This window comes from Corvus kubaryi, unplaced genomic scaffold (assembly GCF_017639235.1).
Source record: "Corvus kubaryi isolate FWS band 111438036 unplaced genomic scaffold, C.kubaryi_AGA036_p1.0 37357, whole genome shotgun sequence".
In the NCBI taxonomy this organism is placed as follows: Eukaryota; Metazoa; Chordata; class Aves; order Passeriformes; family Corvidae; genus Corvus; species Corvus kubaryi.
In genome coordinates, this window is record NW_024581117.1 from 2,425,353 (window position 1) to 2,450,796 (window position 25,444).

Consider the following 25,444-nt stretch of genomic DNA (forward strand, 5'->3'; position numbering starts at 1 on the left):
GAGTCTGAGGAAGAAGGAAGGTGAAGGAAACACCATAGGGACACCAAAGTCAGTGAAGAAGGAAGAGCTGAAACCCTGAGGTAGGAGAAAGAGGAGATGCTTAGAAGCTGAAATTCTGTTGTAAAGCTATGGTGGTGATGGACTATGATACATCAGAGTACCCCTTGTAATTTCATGAAAGCATGGGGGGGTGGAGTGTTCAAACTGTACTTGTGAGCAAAAGTACCTGCACTGAAACAAGCAAATGACTGTAATTGTGAGCAAAAGTTCTGTGCTGAAATGAGCAAATGCTGAAGCAGCTGTAATTTGATGAGAAGTTTGAACAGGGAGAAATGGAAGCGATGAGGACTCTTGCTCCAAATCGGAAGGAGAAGACCTCTGTTCCCAGAGATGAAGATGCTCTCAGAGACAGGTGAAGAGAATCTTTGTTTCTGAACAGCTCATCCTTAAAATGGTACCCCAGTAGCTCAAGATTGGACCCTCGAAAGCAGTTGTGGGGAAAGCTGTAAGTCGAGGGAAGGGACTTTCACATGTGAGCAGAGAACCATCACGGGCGACTGTCTCGCTGTGACATTGAAGCCATGAGAGAACTTCTTGCGGAGATGTCTCCACAGCATGAGCAAGAGAGACTTCTCTCCCTAAGTGAACTGAAAAAGGTTATTATAGAAGTGGTAAACTGACTGAAAATCTCAAGGGTTGTCTTTTTATGTTGTCAGTGGGAGAAGGGAGAAAGGTGGGGGGAGGTGAAGTGCTCTGAAGGTATGGTCTGATTTTTTTTCTTTCTTTGAGGTCTGTTAATAAATTTTTTTTATATTCTTTTACGTTTTGTGCCTGCTTTGCTTTCTCCTAATTCTTATCTCACAGAAGGTAAATAAGTAAGTAATGAGTATTTTGGACCAAACCACTACATATGTGAATTCAAGTTTTAGTCTTCTGCCTTATGTTTGCCGGCTGCCTTAAAAAATCCTGCTTCTAGACAGTGATCTTGCATTTATAAATATCGACAAGCAAATGGACTCATGAACAGTGCTCTTCAATGAACTGAAAAATGCATATTTTTGTTTCTGACTGTCCCGCAGATTATTTGTAGCAATCTTATCTGTGAACAGCAAAAAAATTTTGAGTAAGATTAACAGCAATGGTAAGTACTAATCTGATTTCTCTATTCAAGTACTTTCTGTTTATATACCCAATACTGCTGATAGTAGAATTTGCACTGTCACTTTTGATTTGTTAACTATGTTTGCATCCCTAGTTTTTGTAGTTACAACTCCATTCTATAAACACAGATTTTGTGATTTCCATTCCTATAATTTTCAGTGGATCATATTAGACTATGTGAGAATTCTAGAAATAGAATTTCAAGCAATATCAGAAGAGATGTCTTACAGAAGTTTATTACATCAATATCAATACTTAATCAAATAAATTTATAATTTCCATAAAAGAAAGTTTGGTAGGGTAGTTTCACATAGCCTAATTTCTCTAAGCCCACTTTGACACTATTTTATCCTATTTCAATTCTTCATAATAAAAAAATTGTCTTCTATTATTCTGCATCAGATCAATGTCAATTGTTCTTATTTTTTTAACTTTCCCCTTGATCAGAACTTGCTTAAAATGTCCATTAACACCTAGAGACCAACTTGAGTGAGTTTCATTTTGATAGTAATATAACTGCAGAAGAGTGTAAGTGGATTAAATAACACACCACCTATTTTAAAATTGTTTTCTTTTAATGGATAGAATGCTAGAATATTAAAAAGAAAAGAAAACAGCTAAAATTTTTCTTTTCTATATGGAAGCCTGAGGACCACGTCCTTCATTGCTTTACTTTTTAAATATGACTACTTAAGTGGCATTCTACTCCACAAAATTGAAAACAGCTCATCTATAACAAAAAACAAAGATGAAAATATTGTCTCACCTAACTGCACTCATAGGTTTAGGACCATTTAAATTCTATAAATTGAGCCTAATTTGAGTCTAAATTCTCAAAGCCTCAAGTCTTTTTAGATTAAAAAGATTGCTTTATTAAATGAAAAGTACATGTAAAACTAAGTTTCTGAAACTCTACTCTATATACACTTAGATAATCGTATATAAACAGATTATTGAATAGCAAGCAAAATACTGTTTTACCAGCAAACTCATTCTTACACAATTTGGAAAATTCCAATAAATATCCACAAAATCCTGTGATCTGAAACCATTAATAGAAGACCTGTATCATCATTTTGCTGATAGTATTAGCCGACACAGCTTAATGCCTTAAAATCTTACTTAGTACCGTACTATACTACAAGACTGCTTAGCGCACAAATTTCGATCACATTGGTACTTGAATTTGCAAACAGGTAAAAGCTTATAATATGCTTGAAAGAAACAGGAGAACTGCTACAGCTTCTATATGTAAAGTTGTTGAAAGTTTTCTGAACTGAAAATCCCAAAGAGAGCAATTTTCTTGCAGAACAGAACGTAAATGCAAACTATGGGTGTGTTCTCATTTGAATATTGTAAATAACTACATGTGTATTTGGTCTTAAGAAAACAACATTCATTTTATAAATCAGTCTATCCCCTTTTATAAAATCAAATCTCTTCTTAAGATCATGCTTTGTGTTTCACTGTTTCAACTACAACATACAAGGTCTTCATTCTTCATCTATGCCTGGGTATACTTTGTTACAGTGAACATCTACTTTCAGCAGGTCTACATGCAAATTAGTGGCTGTTGCTGTGAACTTGAAAAAAAATATGTTGACTTAAAATGTGAAACAGCATCTTATGAAGGTTCTACTGCTCCTTGTTTTATCTGTAGTCACTTGAAAAGACTACTGAAACAAATAAATTATTCAATATGATTTTGATGTCCTTCTGGCCATTTATATTTTCCTGTGTTTACTATTCAGGTGGATAAAAAGAGAGTTATTTGGATATTCAGTAGAGATCTAGAGATTTTTAATCTTCAGAGCTGGAGACTGAGCATTACTTTTGTAGTGTAGGAAGGAGTAGATTCTGCGAAAAGAGAAAAAAGAAATAAATCTCAGACTTTAGCTATGTAATCCAGCACAAATAAATGGAGCCCTTAGCTAGAATCTGCTGGGTTTGGTCTTACTTCAAAGGTACTCTACAAATGATCTCTGTGCTCTCTTTCAGAAATTCTCCTGGTTCATATTTTACGGAAGATATTCCTTCTCCAGTCTGTTTTTCAAAAACAGGTATTGGCATTATCTATAGCACAAAAGTTCAGAAGCAGGAAATACAAAAGTGATTCATGATCCAAATGCCTCATAAAAAGTAGGGAGGTAAGTTCTGTCTAGAAAGGCAGAAAAGTGTGTCCCTGAGCTGCTTTGTCCCAGAAGAGCATAAAGCTGGCCTATTCTCAATAGGGCCAAATGCAGGTTTCAGGCAGATTGACAGACTTCCATATTTCATAAGAATATGGATACAACTACATCACTACATATTTTATGACTGTCTCTAAAACCAAATTATGACCTTAGCTTTTCCTCCATTCCATTTTTCTTTCTATTTTAACCACCACTGTTACCATTATCACTTTTATAGCAGACTTCAATTTAGAAATAGACAGAATGAATACTCGTATGCACAGCTTATAGACATTAAGGAGCAAAAGCCCAGCATGAGAACATGAAAAGTATTCTGAAGCCACATCCTGTGGCCTTTCTTTACATTTCTTTTAACAGGTTTTGTAGGACCGCTATATTGACCACTTAAATTAAATGCAAGGAATGAAAAGCTCCCATAAGATTCATTCAACAAAAAGTTCTTTCTACACACAAACTATTACAGGAATTAAAATGAACCTATGGGGTATTCTGTCTCACAGGAAACTTTCCCCTTGTTTTCTAGCAAATTTTGTTAAAGGACACTAAAGAGAGCAGCGGTTTCTTAATGACGGTAAATATAAAACACAGTAGCAAAATGAAATAATAAGTAAAGCTTCAGATGCTATGTAATAAAGATAAAAGCAGGTATTTTACTATAACTGTACAGCAGTTAAATAGTTAGTACCTTGAAACAGATAATATTGTCAAAGTATATTCTACCAATACAAAGAGCCTTTCATATATACATTGTGTTTCTTTTTGAAGAGGAGAAGTACTTCATCAGGAATTCAAAATCACTAATACTAATCCCAAGAGAAGTGAATCTAGAGAATGAGAATAATCTTTGTATACATCATCAATCAATTAAGGTTAAGGCATATACAAACACAATTAATTTTGTACACGTTTGTTCAATATCAAGGGTCCTAGGTAGGGTCCAAACTTTTAATAAAACACATTTGGCATTTTTGTTATTAGACTTATTTAATACCATAAAAGACAATTAAAGAGTATATTGCTTGTCCTCTTAAAAATGAGTCTTCACAATGTATGTCTGTAGTTATATCTAAGATAGCGGAAAGCTTACTGCAAATTTACACATACCCCTTTCCATTAGGTCTTCAATGTATGCTTTCATAAACTCTTTCTCAATTTGCTCACGTTCACGTTCATTTTCTATAATTTCTTCAGTGTCTTCACAGACAATAGTTTCAACTGGACTGTCCTTGAGACTTACAAATCTAGGGAGAGATTAACAAAAGAATATATGCACAGGCAGCTGAACATCACTGGCCATCATGAATGACATTTTAGAAATTGCTACCAGAGCCAGAAGGAGAAATGTGAAGAACATTAGCTCAATTTTGCATCATGGCATTGTTATTAGAAATGTTATTTCAACAATGTCATTGTTATTAGAAAATTGTTATTAGGCATCTATTATTAGAAATACAGATTTGAAATGGAACTTTCTCTATAATCCACTTTCCATATAAAAATTATTAGATTTCTCTTTTTCCATCTATCTACATAGATCATTTTTTTCAATAACAGGTATATTTCTTTATTACGGAACTTCTGAAAGAAGTGTACACTACTCTGTAATTTCCCGTCTGTTAATGAGCAATACGAACTTCATCCTAGTAATATTGCCTAGCAATCTGGAATTTTGCCGGTATCACTTAGCTGACAATATGCACCTCCATTTTTTGGTTGTTGTTACACTACTTCTCTTTTACAATACATGACAGGGCATGCATTACTTCGTAATTGCAAACTTCCTAAAGGTACACTTTGCAGGTGAAAAACTAGGTGGTTACATAAAAAACTTCAATAATGTACAAATAAGTGCATAGCATTCTGAAAATCTCTGATTTTCACTCTAAGAAGGAAAAAAAAATTGTTGCTTTCAAAAGAACAAATGTTCCAACAAATCATATGGCTTTCTAAAAATCTCATGAGTCACCGTGAGTTTGTGATCAGCTGCCCTTAGCTGGCCAGGTGCCCACCTAGCAGCTCCTTCTGCTCCTCTCCTCAACTAGACAAGGGGGAATAGCAGATGAAAATATTGTACATAAGCTTAATGAGAAAAGTAAAACCTATGCATAGAAGCAAGGCAAAGCAAAGCAAAAAAATTACTTTCTGCTTCTCAACAGGTAATGTCTATCTACTTCCTGGGAAGCAGAGACTGAGTGTATGTAGTTGGTTCTGTTGTGTCATGGGTTAGCAAGCATGGCCCCGGAAGTGATGTCCTTGCCAAGGGGTGCTTACAGCTTCCTCTGTGACCTGATAGAACCTATCAGCTGGCCAGTTTGAATATGGACAATTCTTTAAGCCACTTAAAATTATGACCGCCTCTGTGATCCACACTTAGAAAACCCCAAGGCAGTCTCTCTCTCGTTTCCCGTGCTGGGACAGGTGGCTGCGGGCCCCGTGCGGGGGGCCAGTGGGCCCTGCCCAGGCCCTGCTCCAGCCAGGCCACGGCCATCCTGGAGCTGATGGGCCCTGTTCCATCCGTGGAACCCCCCCCACAGCCCTGCTGTGGGCAGCTGGAGTGGCTCGGCTCCCCCTCTCCAGTGCAGCCAAGATTCAGCTGAAGCTGCCCTGCTGTCCAGCAAAAGATCATGGAACCAACAGCGATAAGCGACATTCCAGCTGCAAGGCCTAGGTGAGATTAACCCTTTTAGTGCTGTGAAGAGCTGAAAACCTGAGGGAGAAGAAAGAGGAGATGCTTAAAGCTGAAATTCTGTTGTAAAGCTATGATGCATCAGAGTACCCGTTGTAATTTCATGAAGGCATGGGGGTGGAGCATTCAGCTTGTACTTGTGAGCAAAAGCACCTGCGCTGAGATAGGCAGATGCTGAAGCAACTGTAATTTGATGAGAAGTTTGAACAGGGAGAGATGGAAGCAATGGGGACTTTTGCTCCAAATGGGAAAGGAGAAGACCTCAGTTCCTAGAGATGCTCCCAGAGATAGTCCTAGAGATGAAGATGAGGAAGACCCTTTGCTCCCAGGGAAGGAGAAGGGCTTCTGTTCTTAGAGATGAAATGCTCCCAGAGATGGGTGAAGAGAACTTTTGTTTCTGAATGGCTCAACCTTAAATTTATACCCCAGTAATTCAAGAGTGGACCCTCGAGAGTAGTTGTGGGAAAAGCTGCAAGTCGTGGGAAGGGACTCACATGTGAGCAGAGAACCAACCTGGGTGGCTGTCTCGTTCTGATAATGTTTTCATAGCATGGGCAAGAGAGACTCCTCTTCCTAAATGGACTGAACAAGGTTATTATGGAAGTGGTAAACTGACTGAACATCTCATCATCTTTCTACATTGTCAGTGGGAGAAGGGAGAAGGGGGGGTGAGGAGAAGTGTTCTGAAGGTGTGGTATAATTTTTTTTTCTTCTTCTTTTAGGTCTGCTAATAAACTTCTTTATATTCTTTCAAGTTTTGTGCCTGCTTTGCGTTTCTCCTAATTCTTATCTCACAGAAGGTAACCAGTGTCTTGGGGTGACTTTATAATGTGTATCCCATATTGCTGCCCTATGCCCAGAAATCAACTTTGTGCCTTTCTATGCCTCTAAACTGAGTCTGAGAGGGGGAAGGAAAAACTGAGCAAAACTTTTTCAAAGCAGTTTGCAGCTTGTTCAAGGTCACACAGAGATAGCAGTTTCTTCCCAGCTGCCGCAGGGGAGCGAGGAAGCACCCAGCTTGCTGCTTTCCAGTCAGCTTTTGGTCAGTTGTTTCAGTTTCTTTTTCTCCGGAGAGAGACTGAGAGCTGAACTTTGCTTTTCCTTCTCTGGAATTTCGGATTTTCTCCCTTTTCTACTGGACTGCTTTCAACCTCAGAGCAAATCAGGAGGACTTTCCACTGGGCACAGAGGGCCTGGCCCTGGGCCAAGCCCCAGCTCCAAGGAGACCAAAGGGAGGACTCTAACACTTTCCCAGGTTTTTTCTCCACAGCGAGAGATTTTATTATTTAGCATTATTTTCCTTTTCCCGTGTGTTTGGTAAATAAATAGTTTTTATCTCCTTCACTTTCCTTAGAGGAAAATTTATTTTTCTTGAACCTGGTGGGGGAGGGGTGGTTGTGCCTTCTCTCAGAGTATATTTCTAAATTTGGCCAAACCGCAGCAACAGTAATGAGTATTTTAGACCAAACCACTACACTAAATTGGTGTTTCTGCCCGGTTACAAACCAAACCCACTACACTTTGGAAGACAAAAACTTCAATAACGTGATCCACCTTCCCTCTCCTTTCTCTTAGCTTAATATGCTGAGCATGACACTATATGATATGAAATATCCCTTTGGTCAGCTGGGGTCAACTATTCTGGCTGTATCCCCTCCCAACCTCTGGCTCACCCTTAGCCTGTGGTGCTTTCTCAGGGGAGGGTTGGAGAGACAGCCTTGATGCTGTGCCACCACTGCTCAGCTATTGCTAAAAACACTGATGTGTTATCAACACCTTTCTAGCTACCAGTGCAAGGAACATTGCTAAGAGAGGATGGCTACGAGGAAAGTTAATTCCATCCAGAGCTAGCTCCACTCAAGCCAGACCCAGTATAGAGTCTGAAATAGTTCCATAATCAAAAACATGAACATTGCCTGCAGAAATGCAAAATCTCTGTAATTGCAGACTAAAAGGCCTTTTAGTCTTATCCAGCATGCAGCAGTAAGGTGGTGTTTCACAGCAATGAACTACTAAACTCGTGTGACCTTACTTAACATTTTACTAGCCACGTCTCCCTCTCCCAGCAAGATGCTTTTGTCAGCACTGAGCTTCCAGGCTACTAGTCCCACTCTGAAGCATGGTTTTGCAACTCCAGAGTTAGAGCTACTATGACCCAATCTACCCAGAAATAGCAATTTAGGCACACAGATGCACAATGTGGGTAAATTAAAATTATAAAACTGCAGACCCTCTGTAATTTCCAATCTTTTTAGTGCCTCCTTTACCACTCTGATATAAATGGGGTAAGAATTTGTAGAAACTGATGTTCGTGAAAGCATTTCTCCAGGGTGTATCTTACCTTATCTTCTTAAGAGTATTTCCCTTTCTCTCTCGCTTTTACTTACTTTAAACCTGTGGTTGACTCACAGATGGCTGTGGGTATCTCAACCAAGTCATCACCACTGACAACTAGCAAACTGAGCTTTGGCATATTGACAAGAGCTCGTGGAAGATAAGTCAACTTGTTTTTCTGTAGGAGAAGTGTCTGCAATTCATCTAACCTGTGAAGAGGTAAAAGAGAGATTACTTAAAATATTTATTTCAAACAGGAGCATCTATTCAAGATAGTAATACTGACTTAATCTTGTATATAAGAGGAGCAATTAAGATGAAACATCTTTGGCTTCTTAAAAAGTCACTCAAACCCTACTTTCACAAAATTTCATCAACTTTAATGGAAATCTCCAGTAATGGTTCAGCATCATAGTATTAATAGCATACCTTTGACAAGTAATCAGAAGCATGCTCAAGATATAAAGCTACAAAATTTACTGTGCTTTCATACACATGTTGACAGAACATGATATAAAGCCTCACCATGTGCATTCTGCAACTAAGGAAAAATACAGGTCATCTGCTCACACCACTGCCCACATTCTGGTTTCTATGAACTAGGTATGTCTGTGGTAAGCAGTACATCCCCATCTATTGTTTTCACTAGTAATTAGTACTGTGGGGAGCAAGAGAAGAACCAACTCCCGGTCATGAGGCTCTTGCAAGTTGTCCCAATGAGATCAATTTAATGACAGTGTTTTGTGGAGGAACTTTTGCTTTATTTCCCCTGGCTCTCCCTAGTGCAATAGAAATTTGGCCCTTTATTCCTCGGATTAGGTAGAAGACAAAAAGCATACCAAATTGATGAAAAAATTTGTCTTGTTTGACTGGAAGGGTCCATTCCTAAAACAGTGTTGAAGACTATGCTTGTCAGGCCCATGGAGTTTGTTTGAATTCAAGGAAAAATTTTAAGTAATGCTTCAGTTTACTGTCAACTCGTCTTTATTAATCACAGACTATTGTAATGGTATTACAGACAATCATAATTCATTGAGATTCTTTGACACCATAGGCACTGAACTCATGAGTCTGAATAAGAGTATTAGTTTCCTGATGCGGGGGTTATCCTGACATTTTCTTGTCTTCTGAATGCACATGAGCCCGAAGTCAAACAAAGAAAACCTTATTTTGTGGTGTCTGATTATGATATTCTAGCATCAAATCTGGCAACTCAGTACAAAATGGAGAAGATGAAAAGAAGAAAGGGAATAATTTGAAGCTACAGGAATACAGGTTACAGGGAAAAAAAAGTTCTTTAAGTTGAGAGGGTATCCTATAAAAGAAAAATATCCTCTTAGAAACTCTTTGAAGTTAGTCGAATCTCTGGTCAGATACCTTGGGAAAAATGGCAAGTTTATGTTTTTGTAGCTAAAGCATGTGAATTACTAACACAAGTTAAGACTTCAGTGCTGCTGTCAGAATAATCTGTGATTACACAACGTCCCAGAAAAGTCTTTTTGCCCAACAAAAAAGGCCTTGCAAAAGTTAAAACTGAATGAGTTTTCTGTGAAGCTTCTTCTGCCTCAGGGATTTCTATTCCCAGATCAATAAATAGTCCAGAATATTTCTTAATAAACTTTAGTTTATATGTTTGGGTTTTTTCACTTAAGGCTAAGTAAAGTTTTGTAAACTAAGTTGCTGCAGCACTTCAGACTGAACAAATAAATTCATAATAAGATAATTAAGATAAGAATAAGAATAGTGCTCTCTCAGGCTAGCAAGTCCCATTAAAAGGATCAGCATGTTTTTTAAAAAACTAGTTCTAGTAGTTATCTAAACTGGGAGAGTTAGTATATGTGCACACATCAATATATACTTCAGAACAGAAGGGGAGGATTGTCAATGGGGTTTTTGAGTCTTACCAATATTTCTCTTCTTTAATAACAAAGTTTATCAGGTTATTTGAGTAACTTTAAAATGCTTTAGTTCATCTTTTCCTCCTCCCCATCTACCCTCCAGCGATTTACTGTTGCCAACTCCATACAATGAGTCCCCTTTGCTGGAACTGTGGGTGAACTTCCCAAAAAAAATGTCCAGATATAATGACAAATTATTATGAAAGCAGCAGAAAACGTATATAGTTATCTGACTGCCATCAATGAGCTAGAAAAATTAGCTTTTGTTCTCAGACACAGTCCATCAATAATAGGGGGAATGTTTACACGCAAAAATATGTGATACATTTCCATGTGTGTCTTTCCATCAACAGTATCCCTTGGAAGCTTGTTACTTTCTAAATTCACTTAAGAGTCCCTATACCTGTCATTGAATTAAAACATAAACTACCTGTCTATGTCTTCTGGGAGGTCTTTCAGGCTGTTGCTGCTAATATCCAACCACTGCAAATTAGACATCCGGAGTACACAAATTGGAATAGAATGGAACTTGTTTGCTGACACATCCACAAATGTGAGTTGTTTCAGGTTACTTAGCTAGAAAGAAGCAGTGCTTTATTTTAGTTACTTTTTGCAAATACAAGAAGACATTTCATTCATCAACCATTTTTATTCCTCTAAAAGCACTTAGAAAGATAAGAATTCATTATTTTTTTCTCAAATATTTTGCCAGCCTTGTGTCTTAGTCATCATTTTATAGAAAAATAAATTCAGAAATACCTACCTGCCAAATTGTTCATCACCTTTCTAACAGCATCAGGGGATTGAATGAAATTTTTATTCTTTAAAACCCTACAGGTTTAGATGACAAGTCTGGAACCAGAAAATTACTTGGTTCTGAGGTGACAAAACACAATTTTTATAACTAATAGATACCAGGTTACCATTCTGAAAATCAGAGACTTGATAACCCCTATCAAAATTACATAGATTCCCTTCACTATAACTCTACTATGCAGTGAGAGTGTGATACTAGGACAGGATTAGAAAATGAAACTATCAATTTAAACCAACAGAAAATTTGGTCCAATAGTTTTCAAAGATCTTTAAAAATACAGCTTCCATCCTGCAAACTAAATATATAATAAAGTACAGTAGATATTTTTATTGGAATTCTTTTCAAAGGAAACCTATTTTTAAGTGATAAACACTTAGTGCAATGAAGTTTAGCTAGAAATGTAAAATATACCTGTTAAAGAAATTAACGTGTTGAATAGGGCTCTCTCTGTACTGAATCAATTACGAACTCCACCAGTGTTCATAAAACCATGCAGCTAGCTAAAGTGAATGTCAAAGGAGTATCAATGTTAACCAAAAATTATTTTAGAAGTGAAATTGTATTTCTGAGCTTCTAATCATCAGTCACCATCACAGTCAAAATCTACAGAACATGATACAGAGGAAAAAAGTTGCAAAAAAATTTCCTTGGCCTTTTCCTGAAGCTATTTTAGAATATAGGAAACAAAAACCCCAAACCAAACACATTTTCCACTTCCAAGGTGAGCAGAACACATGCAAAGGATAAAATATGAAAAAAATTATAAAATAATAAAGCACATACTGAATCCTTCAGAATTACTTTTTAATTATTAAGAATTAAGACCTGTGGTTTCTTTATATTATCTGTCCAAGCTACTTTTACTGCAATACTACCAGACTTCCATCTTAATTTGACCCTTGCTATTTAAAATCCTCACATTCACAGCATGGTGCTGTGACAGAGCGAGTTTCTTCTGAGACTTTTTGGTGGTGGGTGTTTTTTGGTTTGTGGGATGTAGGTTTCTGGTTTGGTTGGTGTCTTGTGGGTTTTATTTGTTTGCTCTTTGGTTTTTTTTCTAGTTATAACCTCATACAGCTGCAAAATCTTATCATTTTGAGAAATATTTTCAGGGAGATTTACTGAAGCTATCCTATTACAATGACTACACAATGAAGTTTATCTTTCCAAAACATAATAGAGGTGCAGAGTTCCTGAAGTCAAAGGTATAATTTCAAAATCTCTCCCCACTGTCTTAAAACAGTCCTGATGAGTCATCACCATGGACATCTCACTACAGATTCAGAGCAGACAAACACATTTTATTCTGACACTTCTTACTTTCCAACCATTTTGTCATTTTGGGGACTGACTGCTGGCAATGAACTCTCAGTCATATTCTGTAAATTTTCCAGATTCTGAATTTTTTTTCCAGAAAAACAGAACCTCTCTTTGAACAAGGAAAGCACAGTGACTCTTCTCGATTGTAGCAGCAAGACAATATAGAAAGTATCTGACATTATCTTTAAACTGCAATTACCTTGTGATTTCAAATTATCCTCACAATTTCAAATCCCAAGTAAATATTTCAAGTTTCTCTATACTCAGGATAACTTGCTTAAACTGCTGATACATGTATTTCAATAAATTCTCCTCACAAAAATTTTGCAAGTACAGAATTAAAATAATATTCCACAGTCTTAAATGCCACTCAAAAAGTTATCAAACCATCCCTAAAGAAGAAAAGCCACACCCTCTAGACACAGGGTAGCAGATACATGTTAAAGTATACTTTCTTTACTGTTCACTCAAGTTCCTAAACGTTTTGCTTTTATGTGCAGTCACCTTGCGTTCTGAAACAACTTGGTAACATTAAGATTAGATGGTAGTTTTTTTTCTTCAACAACAGTAACTAGTCTTCTCTGAAACTGCTTTATTGAATTAAATATTACAAGCAATCTTAACTTAGCAGTATTATCTTTTTAAGAAATATAGCTGTTTCTTCCATTTTTCAAATACCATGGTATATAGATTGGTTTAATACTTTAATACTTGGTTAGATTAAAATATACTTTTTTGGGAGTTTGTATTCCCATAAAAATGTACAAACAAAACATAAGACCATCTACTCTATCAAAACAAATTTTTGGTTCAGCATGCCACAAAACATTTGGAGCCATGATTATATTGTGCATGCTGTAAGCCCTGAGTACTTGTACTTTTAGGGTAATATTTAATAAAGCTGTCCATTTTCTAGAGTATGTTGAAACCTAATGGAGTTTTTAATTTAATGTCTTCATGATAGGTTACCAACAAATGCCTATGATAGATGATGCATTGGAAATTATAGCAGCTGTGTATTATATTTCCTAAAGAAAACACTCTGTATTTTATTTCTTCTTAAAGGACTGATGGATTTTTGCACCTTTTACACATTTCATTTTCAAACAAGCATGGCTCCCTTATCATTTTTATGTTATCATTCATTTTTACTGGATGTTGATTTTTACTATTTTCTTTATTATGCAACTTTGAATCAATCAGTATATAGGCTTTATGCAAGTTCCATTAAAAAAGAAAATAGCCATATTTAATAGTCTAGCTACCTGGATAGACTTATTGTGGTACTTATGTTTAATCATTCTTGTCATTTTTCTTTGACAAGCTGCACCATTTTACTTATTGTCATAATTTTGTTCATAAAATTAATCCAGATAACATTGTAGAGCTCTATGCTTCTTTTTCTCTCTGGCAGTTAAACCTTCAGTTGAAAGAAAAGGACACCATGCCCTGGAGAAAACTATTTTTTGATTAATGGGTGTTTTATTTTTCTTCTACTTTTTTGCTGAAGAAAGGGACTTACTCATAAGGTTGCGTGCTTTTTTTACCATGAGTTGCCTACTACTTAACACCAACAAATTAAAAGGTGTGACATTGTGTTAAAGTACTGTATTTTTCAGTGGCATGTAAATAACAGAAACTACAAGCCATCAAAGTCAATGCATGACAAGACATCCAAGGGATTAACCTAGAAAAGTCTATCCATGCATTAAAAATGCATTTTTGCCCAGAAATTTCAGACTCAGTGAAGTCAAAGAAAATTTGTATCACTTTAGTAGCATAGGCTATCACATATATTGTTTCCCATAGATTGACACTCATTGTTAACCTGCTGAACACAGTTGGATATATATGACAAAGAAACACCCTGGGAGCAAACTGCATCGTTGGCCACTTAGATATCATGAATTCAAACCAAATGCCTATCTTTTCTTTCATCAAGCTGTAAGTGTAACCTCTTCTATAATCTCATTGACATTCATGGATGAAAGCACCAATTACAGAAACTTAGTACAAGAATCTTTAGAGGCAGAAGATACTTTTCATGAAGATATAGTTGTATTCTTATAGCCCAGTTCACCACCAGATTGCCAAACTGGACTCTTAAACTTGATGAGGAAAAGGCATTCAACAGTCAATCCAACTGCTTAGAAACACGGTCCTAATTTCATGCTTTTTGTGACAAAACCCTCTGAAGGTCAAAAATATGTGCAATCAAACAGCACTTCATTTGGCGGTATCTTGTATAATGCCTTAAGGAGCACAGTTGCCTGTCTCAAACACTGTTAAAGCCACTCTTAAGGAGAAGGACTTTTCCGTGAGATAAGCACAGAATGGAGAGGCAGGATGGCACTAACTCTAGGCCTGGTGGAGGTGGTATCTGGCTAGTACATCCTGGACAATGCATCCAGACAAAAATTCACTCTGTGGTGAACTGTGTAAAGAAGCGACTGCTCATATGCTTACCACCAGTCAAACAAAAATCACCCCAAGTTATGGGATGGAAGGCATCCATAACCACCGAAGCCCCTCTGAATATGCCTCTGTGGATACCTGGAACTTGGACAGTGAGCCACCACAGCAGGAGCTTGAGATAAAATAAAGGTGGTGCTATTGTCTGAGCATTATCTCAGGGGGGAGGTTAACAAAGCCTGGGGATAAGAATCTGTCAGTGATGATGACCACAAAGAATGCAGAATTTATGGCCCATAGGGAAAGCCAACTCAGCAACTGTGATAAAATCAACTCCATCTAGGTAAAGGGTAATTCCAGCAGGAGAAGATTGCGAGCACTGACTCACAACCCACCAACCCAAGAAACCTGCCAACTCAAGAGAAGAGAGAAACTAAGTATATGGACTTACTATCATTAAACATGAGGGAATCACATAACCAATAGAATAAGAGAACTGTGCAGCCAATGAGCATTAATTCCTTTGTTTGCTAAAGTGTATAAATAATTAAGAGCTTTGAAAGACCTTGGGAACCCCACCACCAAGAAGCTCAGGGTGATGAAGGACCAATGGGATGCCAACGGATCCAGAGGTGGCAACTATCTTCTACTTTATAGCTCTCTCTCCCCTCTGCCTTTTCTATTTATTTCTTTCTACATCACATTGATTGTTAAATAAACTTAGTGGTTTTGACTTCAGCATATGGTCTTGTTTGCATCTTAGTTAGGGCATAGGCATTTCTCACTGATTGGATCGTGACATCTTGGTAATCTATATCCAAGAAATGTAAGTGAAAGAAAGCATTCACTGTGATGTCATCATTCTGATTTTGCAATACTAAAATCCTAAACCTTTTGTAGAGTTAATCCCACAGAAAACACTTTTATCCTTATGCCAAACTGTTACTTGAAAGTTTAACATTGTCCCCTTTCCCTGTTCATCATTTCATCATCCAAACAACTAAAGTTTAGTATCTAATACAGTACATATAGCTATGATGATCTAAGCATTAGAAGTTCATAGAAAGGGACTTTGCTTATTATTAAAGCAGTCTTTTTGTATGCAAAAATCTTTCATCAGCTCTACAAAAAATGAAGAAAACAGTTTTATTCAATATTCACAAAATATATGCAATATATTTTGTGCGATATTCACAAAAGTATCAGGTATTGATCATTCACAGGTGAATGAAGAATCACATAGCAATAAGGGCAGGACTATCATCACACAGTTAAAATCCCTAAGAATGTGGATCGTCTATATATAAGTATAAGTATAGGAGTCGTTTCAAGCCAATAGAAGAGTCGCATGTATGAAATTAAGTACCCAATTAATGATTTCCTGGACTAAAGCCAAAACAAGTCTTCTGTCTCAAAAAATAAATTTATGTTGATTAGTAACATTAAATTTCGATAGCTTTGATGCTGCAGTTACACACAGTCTGCATATATTATTGCACTTTGCCGTCATAAAGTCATCTCATATTCAAACTTCCAAAACTTGTAAATTAAGGACACACATTAGGAGGGAAAACTAGGCTCTACCAAAAGTCAGCTAAAGATTTTTCATCAACTTAAATAGGTTCAGTAGCTCACTTTGGGAATGTACCCTTCGTATGTTTCAGTTAAACCATTCAAAGAGGAGGAACAGCAAAGTCAGTACCATATGAACATTAAGCAACCTATCCAGGATGTTTGGAGACCAGGTGTCCTCAAACCTAAAAAAAGACTGTTTAAAGATATATTCTGTTCCTTCATCAAGAGATGATCAATTTTGCTCATTCTCACAACAGAATAGGGACATAGCCAAAAACATTTTTTCATTTCTGGTTCTAGATGCATAGCAATTGAAGAAATGCTATTCAAATGGTGCCATCTTAATTATGATTTAAGCATGTACAATGATTCTGGTTTGCCATGACAACACCATGCACCGTGTGAAGTTACCCTTCTGGTTCAAAAAACTGAGTATGGTCATTTGAGCTCATTCTGAATTGCAGAATAAATCACTATGTTCAAAAATGGGATGTGGGTAAAACGTCCAAAAGATATGGAAATTTTATTCTGTAGCAACTTTAAAAAGATATGATAAACAAAGATGACAGCTAAAATAAATAATTATAATGCATTAGCTGTTTTGTTTTACATTGATAAAATAGTAACCATTCACTTAAAAGGAAAAAATTATCAAGGATTCTTGAAGAGGTAATGTCAGCAGAAGAGAGGTGATGATGCAATATTGATGGATGCAAAATAAATAATTAAGAAAACTGTGGGAGAAAAACATAGCAATAAAACTAAGAATGTTGTTCTGTATCACTAATTTGTTACATTCACCCCATTTTGATGATTGATGATGAAATAATTTCACCTTATGTATACTGGGGCTGGGCAACGATGGCAATATGCATTCTACACCAGGCTGAGCAGAGATAGCCTGGTAAGCTTGGAAAAAAGACTTTCATGAAATGTCAGCCAGAAATCAGCTAGCTAATAAATTAAGTGGAAGACAAAAGGTTAAGGCAAAAAAGACATTTCTGCTTCAGCAGCAGAGGTCAGAAGGTTTGCAACTTGTGAGCCACCTTTATGATACCAAGAATAATCATCTCTATGGGTTTTTTACTTTGCAAACAGAAATGGTAGAAAATCTTTTTGTTTTGGCACAGAGTATCTTCACCAAAATGCACAAGATTCTTGCCTGCTGTGGTGCTGCGTACTGGAGCAGTTTTGCATAATTGTCTACCAGCAGGAGAACCCTGCAACTTGGATCTGGATTTGTCTTTTCTTGAAGCAAGAATTTTGTAAAGAATATCCACAGATTTCGGATATTCAGAATGGAGATAAGACTTCTTTGCACACTGTGACCCATCTGGTCTGGAATTAGACCACATCTAATCGAGCATATTGTAAAATATCCATCATCAAAATAATTTTTCTTTTAACTCCACAGACTACATGTGTATGACATTGATAGTACACAAACCTACAACTGAGAACACTATCAACAATTTAACACAACAGGTCACTGCTTTATGGCTTGACAGGATTATAGCAAATTTTCTCTCCCTCCTCTTCCTTCCTTTCTTATAGTGCTGCTAGATACACATGGGCTTTTTATATACTTTCTTTCAGGTAGTGACAAGACTAGCAGGAAAAAATTTGAGCTCATCTCTTCACAAAAAGTATTTCTAGGAAGTTTTATGTCTTTTAACACAAACGTGAAAACTGAAAATAAAGCTAATATAAGTAAAATAATCAGATACGCAAGCAGTCTTTTCCTGACTTGCACAAGAAAGCTAAGGAATGGCACAAATGTTGTGTGTACAATGGGCAGTTTTTTGTGCAAATAAATTTCTGGCTACTTTCTGAGAAGTTTTTGGTGCAATTAAGAGCATGAGGCTAAGAATTCTTACAGTTCTTAGTGCTTCATTGCTACTTTGCACTACTCCATGCAGTCTGTGACCAAGTAACCTTCGTTCATCCAAGCAATTTAAGGTATTGAATTAGGCTGTTCTTATTAAGTTTCTGATAAATATAAAACTGAATATTTATTCATATACATACTTTAGAAAGCTCTTAATGAAACTGGACTTTCAAGATGCATTTTAGCGGAAGAATTCCCCTAATGTGAAGTATATAGAGGTGTGGCATAGGTTCTGGACAGCAGCCCTCCAGTAATACCACTCAGCCATGTGATCTTTTGTAGGAGTGATAACATAGCAAGCCTACAAACATCATCTGCTTTTTACTGGAAAGTCCTGGAATTACTTTTTTCTTGGTTTTTTTTTTGTTGGTCGTTTGATTGGTAGGTTGCTTTTTTTCTGTTATACACTAATGAACCACTTGCTGAAATGGTCTTTTTAAAAAAAATTGACTGCATGGAATATATCTGGCCAGATCTTCAGTGTAGCCAGGAGGCTTTTATATTTCTGGGAAGCTGCTAGGTCTAAATTATATCAAGACCTCTTCCACTGGCTCAGAGTACCTCAGGAAGACATAGGCACGAATGCAGCTGAAGGCTTGTTCCATAAAGTTCCTTGGATTGCTAAATCTTGTCCTGTGTCTCTTAAACAACAAGGAAAAAATGCCTAACAAAATCAGTCATCTGGCCTGTCCCAGCATAGTTGTTGGGAAGATAAATTGTGTAGAATCAGGTTTCATGGTACTGAAACAGTATAAGCTCGGATACATTTTACACTTTTACTTCTATGCCCTATATCAATATAAGTAGCTTACAAACAGATGTTTTACTAGTCAATTCCCTTCAGATTGCATCCAAGCTACTTATCTTTGTTTAGCTGCATATTGCTGCTAGAGGCATATATAGCCCTAGTAATTTTTTAGTAGTAAAACAAAAAACGTTGACATATTTGTGTATATCATGTGCAACATCAGATAATATTTTCTGTGACCATGACATTTTACAAATACCTATATAATGCTTTGAGCATATAAAAACATGAATATAACAAAAGAAAGTATGACTGCTGAACAAATACATAGGAGTAACATTTATTATTAGCAGCATGCATCTAAGCTGATAAGATTTTCACAACTGCAAATAAAATCTAATACAGAGAAGTACAAGCTAATGCAAGAACATTTCTTAAACTGACTAAAACCTGGGAAAAGATGGAAAAATGAAAAAAGTGACTTCATGAAAGTCTTGTGTTCACTATGCATTGGTGGTCAGAGAAGCAAAAAAATCATTGGATATATATGTAATGTGATATACAATAATTAACCCCAAATTATTTCCCACTAAATAAAACACTACATACAAAACACCATAATTCCCAATTTTTCACAAGGTAAATTATAGTAGTATATGGCATTCAGAGATGAACAATAGATAATAACAGAATGGAAATACTTTGGTTTCTTCATTAAATTTTTGGTTTGCAGTAGTTTGGAAAGACCTGAATCAAGATTAGGAAAAACTGTAAAGATTAGAACAACTGAGCAAGAAATTGGTAATTCATTATATATTTTTCCTTCACAATGTTCCTCACAAGAGCAACATAACCAAAAACCTTTCACCTCTCGATAAAACCTCTACACAATTAGATTGTAGAATTTGCAACAAGTTTTTTAATAACTTCACAAAATTTTGAGGAAACTGACATTTACACAAATAATGAAAACCTCTATTTCTATGTCACAGTCCAAAGAAGCACAGTCCAAATTTTTTCAACCTCAGAATATAGCACAAACACCTCACCAGTGTTCTAGTAGAATAACACTCCTTATTGAGATTTCAGATGTCAAAACTTCTAAAAGTTGAATTTTTTGTAAAGCAGATCTGCAATTTAGGGTTTATTTCTGTACTGATATCATCATTAGCAGAGCACAAAAACCTGCAAATAACTCTGTGCTGCTGTGCTGTAAAAAACACATATTAAGAGTTCTCTATTGTGCTGTTTCAATACCATCAATAGTCACTGCAAGCAAATGGGGAAAAGTGAACAGAAACACAGTAGCAGAATGTCACTTACCAAGGTGAAAAAGTACATCAGAGAAAGTATAGCGCAAGTTTCCTGATTACTAGTCTTGAGATGCTGAGAACCACTCGAGGTATGTAATATAACAAGTCTATCAAGACCTTAATTATGGCAATGAATTAACTGAGATTTAAGATGACCTGTATTTTTAGAACCTCCTCGTTTCTTCCTTCTTTTTTGAAAAAATGTAGTCCAACATTCTACAGTTCTGAATTAGGTCCTCTAGTCTTGATAACTCTTTTGTTGCCTCTAACCACCATTTCAAAGAGCATTTTGTGTCTGAGAATGAAAAATATTTCAGCTATATTAAAAACAGTTTGAAGTAGCCTGGCCTCTCCTTAAAAAAAGGAGTCTATTGAAAGAGAAACCATAGGGGCAGAAAAGAACAGCAAATCATGAAATGGTGGTGCCCACACGTGATCCAGACACTTGTAGCCCCTCTGTTACAACAGTCACACCATTCAGATATAACTTTCAACTGACCAACTCTGTATTTCCAGATGAAATGAAACATTTCATGGCAGCCAGCATATGCTGCCTGACATGACTGAAGCTAGGAGTCACAGCAGTTAGCCCTCAGCAGCAGCTGGTGGTGCATACACTCCACAGTCATGTAGCCATATAATCGTGTGTCGTGTAACCAGACACAGTCAGGGGAAGTTCTGTCACATAGCCATACACATTCTTCACACAAACTCTGCACACAGGCAACCACTGCTCACATATACCCAGCATCCACAGTGCACACGTAAACTGGCACATGGAATCTCAAATTTTGAGTCACAGAGTTTGGCAAACCAAGATTACCAGTAATACCTCAGATTAGTCCAGGAAGAAACAGTCTGATGTGGCTAGAGTTGGTGATGGGGAATCCAATAAAACACACGTCAATTAAAACTAGATTGGAAGAAAAAAAAGACAAGATTGATTTTGCAAAGTAAAAGAGAAGTCTGGAAATCTTATTCTTACACAGTTGTGTTTTAACCTTTCCATAACTTCTATGACATTTGCTTTTATTATTCATGAAATAACACATCTCCTTCTAAACTCCATCAGTATTAAACAGCTCTATGACAAGTCAAAATAGTGAATTGGCTGGATAGTCTAAACAGCTAGTGAAGAAATGTCTCCAATTTTCGTGTTCGTTCTGAATTTTCCAGCCATTCATTTCTTAACTTGAACTCATCCTGCTTTGTACTGCAGTTTAGAATGACAGAAGTCCAGGCTTATGAGCTGGCATCTTTTCAATAAGCAAAGCAAGAACCAATGGAACATATCCTTCTTTGAAATCCCTCACAAATTCAACGTCTCTTCCACCTCACATTGGGTATAATTCTATGCTCTTTTGCTCAGGACTAGTAAGACAGAGATCTTACCTGAGTTCTGTATGAGACAAAAAAAAAAATCCTGGGATGATGTCTGCTTTCAACTGATTAGGCTATCTCTGTCTTTATGTCTTTCTCACTGATCAGTGATGATGAATAAAAATGACAGTCAGCCTTACCAAGTGTTTTTTACAGCTGTGAAGAGTTGATCAATCATGTAACTACCTGTAATTAGTTAACCACTGATAGGAATATATTCAGTAATAAATTAAACACATTAATTTCAATTATACTCTCCAACTTTATTTTTCATATGGAAGAAATAATACCTCTCATTATCTGCACTTTATGGAAAAATAAACAGCATGCTTTTCTCTCCCTTTAGCTATAACTCTCTTTTGATTCTCATCAATCCATGTATGTTGGCACCAGGGACATTTTTCTGCAAGACAAAACATGCAAGTCTGATAGTGCTATGTATTTGTTTTGCTCTCGGCTTCTATTCAGTAGCTATACAAAATCTGCCTCAGATTATCTCACAGATGAATGGAAGATACATTACCAGAATTTTGAAAGCCTGTTTTGCTCTCAAAGAGATTTGAAACTGTTTTGAAAGAAAGCAAAGCTGGAAGAGTACCAAATACTTTTTCCTACCACTGAATTCTTTTACAGTTAGATTCATGCTTTTTGTAATAATATAGCCATGTTTTAATGTTCACATTATGCCCCTTTGGTCATTGTTAAGTCTTCCCTTATGCTGTAAAACTACTTGTGTGTCATTCCCTATTACAAAAACATTTCAGACTGTGAAAGGTGATACTACTTTTACTGAACTAATGTGAAAGGTGAAGGAACGGTCACTGGCACCACAGCATGGAGGTAAGCATGGGTCAGATCTCCAGTGAAGTGGACTGCTATTATTAGCTGCTGACTTATTCTGATAATGAAGTGGTTTTAAAATGGTGCTATATTAATTAGAAGGCTTTGGAAGCACAGTGTCAAGAGTGAGATCAACTGACATGCTTTCCTGCACCTAACTGTGTAATCCTGTTTCTTAACATAGATCCATGTCCTTCTTTAGCCCCTCACCTATTAAAACATTTATGAGAAGTCCTGCAGCAGTAAGGCCTCTGAGTATCTCTTCCGACACCTAACACCTTTGCACCTGCTTTTTTGGGTTTCACACCCCTCCTGCTAATGTTTGATATTGCATCTTATACCAGCTCCATAACACAGCTGTTGTTTTGCATGGATTGACACTTTGACCAACTGCATTGGACAGCAACTCAAGCTTTAAGCAAATTCAAAGAAACTATAAGGCCTGAACAAAGAAGGACAAGATTAAATTCTGTCTAATGGAGATGCAATGAAGTCAGGCAGTTGGAAAACCATTTCTGAGACTGAAAAATATATGTACAGAAATGTTGGCATGATTACAGTCAACTAGACATTTCCTAGTGATTTACAATGAAAAATTTACCAGGGGTTGGCTTCCCAGTACCAAGTTAAGCCCCTTATTACAGCACTCCTTTCTGCTCTGTGGTCCCAAAAAAAATCTCACAAATAAAATTCCATTTTTAACAAATCTAATACATGAACCCTTTGCAACTTGTATAAAATCTTACAGAAGTAAAGATTTGACAGATTCTTTATAGTCCCATTTAATAAGACAGGAAGGACCTGGAGAGTTCTTCCAGTGCCTTATTGGATAGTGAAACCCCTGGGAAATTAATGTCCTGTACATCCAATTGCATTTTTTATTTATAATTGTCACACATATTAAGAAAACCCAAACAAATAGCAATGAAAAGAGACAGGTTTGGAAGCATACAGATTTGAAGAAAAACGTACTGGTAAAAGAACCTGATATTTTACAGTTCTGTGAACACCAGAGACTGCTGGTCTCCCTACCTACCAGGTAAAGGCTTTGAGATGTGTCAGTCATGGATCACAAAGACAAGAAGTTACATGAAAATGCCCAGTGGGGACTTATTTGAAGCCTCTGCATACACACATAGACCTTGTGCTTCTGTTCTTCCCGCTAAATGTGTGGCTTTGGTGAATAGGATTGGATAGACAAAAAAAAACAGGACAAAAGAGACTGAAAATTTTCCAGTTGTTGAACCTCAGTTTTAAAATATCAGCTGGAAATGTATTAATGTGTAAAAAGTTATTTATGTCTGTTCTGGATACTGTTGTGTTTGAAAACCACAGGCAACAAATCTTAGTGCCTAATAAATCCTTAATCACGTCAGGGCCTTTTTTAGGGTCACACCTGTTGGCATTATTAAACGATTTAAGAAACAACTATTTATAATTATATTTTTCAGGTAGGCAAAGCGGAGAAATAGTACCAGTTATAACTCCTGTCACTGTAGAAAGCTTTTCCAGAGGGGATGCATTTCTCCACCTGTAGGTCATCAATGCAAGTAATCTAATTAGTGACATAAAGGTTAGAGGCAGCCTGGACTGTAGTTATCACACACTGATGGAGTTCACAGTCCAGAAGGACATGAGTTAGTCAGAGTAAAGTCAGGACCCTGAGCTTTAGGAAAGCAAATTTCCAGCTCTTCAAGGGTTTAGTCAATATCAATCCCTTGGGAAAACTTATGTCAGGGACAAGGGAGGAAAACAGAGTTGCCAGATATTTATGGATGCCTTCCACAGTGCACAAGATCTTTCTATCCCCAGGTGTAAGGGATCAGGCAAGGAGGACAAAGGACTGGAATGGCTAAGCAGGGAACTGCTGGTCAAACCAGAGGGAAAGAAGCAAATGTATAGACAGCAGAAGCAAGGACAGGTAACCTGGGAGGACTACAGGAACACAGTCCATTTGTACAGGGATGGGGTGAGGAAGACCAAGGTGAAGCTATAAGGGGATCTTTGCATCCCGCTGTACCTCCACGGACTGCAGGGGCATAGCTGCCTCACCATGGTCTACACCACAGGCGGCAGGGGACTCTCAACTCTGGTGCCTGAAGCAGCTCCTGCCTCTCCTCCTCCACTGCCCTTGGTGTCTGCAGAGTTGTTCCTCTCATGTGTACTCACCCCGCTCTTCTCTGGTTGCAACTATATCTGCACAAAACCTTTTTTTTCATTCTTAAATATAACAGAAGCATTGCCACCATTTCTGACTGGCCCAGCCTTAGCACTGGCTCTGCCAGACTTGGAGGAAACTTCTGGCAGCTTTTGATAGAAGCTATCCCCGTAGCACTCATGCTACCAAAACCTGGCCATGCAAACCCAATACAGTATGCTAAGGCACATAGAAGACTGGAAGTTGATTTGGGACAGATCTTCAGCAGATCTTCCCCAAGGAAATGTCCTGCCTGCTTAGCTTAGTGGCCTTCTACAGTGGAATGACTCCATCGATGGAAAAGGAAGGAGTTACACAAGTCATCTATACAGATTTCTGTAAAGCCCTTGACATGGTCACCCACAACATACTTCTGACTGAGGTGGAGAGACAGGGATTTGATGGCTGGAGTGGTCCATGAACAAGGAATTGGCTGGATGGTGCTGTCCCCAATGTACTGGTCAATGTCTCAATATCTGGATAGAAGTTTGTGAGAGGTGGTGTGCCTCAGGGGTCTGTACTGGAACCAGTGCTGCAATACCTTCATCAGTGATATAAGCAGTGGGATCAAATGGACTCTCAACAAATTTGCAGATGACACCCAGCTGAGTCATGCAGTTGACCTGTTTGAGTGATTGTGATGTGATGTGATGTGATGTGATGTGATGTGATGTGATGTGATG

General features: G+C 37.2%; 1 protein-coding gene across 1 annotated transcript in view; it reads right to left on the bottom strand.

Annotated features, from left to right (window-relative positions):
* Positions 1-1,047: 1,047 nt before the first annotated feature.
* The window catches only part of LRRC2 (leucine rich repeat containing 2), a 79,206-nt gene continuing 54,809 nt past the window's right edge, over positions 1,048-25,444 (bottom strand). Inside the window, exons 6-9 of the mRNA XM_042033683.1 lie at positions 10,702-10,847; positions 8,427-8,582; positions 4,458-4,594; positions 1,048-3,018 (exon numbers count right to left, since the gene is read on the bottom strand). Coding sequence (XP_041889617.1) covers positions 2,969-3,018; positions 4,458-4,594; positions 8,427-8,582; positions 10,702-10,847 — 489 coding nt within the window. The 3' untranslated portion in view covers positions 1,048-2,968. The remainder of the gene's footprint in view (positions 3,019-4,457; positions 4,595-8,426; positions 8,583-10,701; positions 10,848-25,444) is intronic.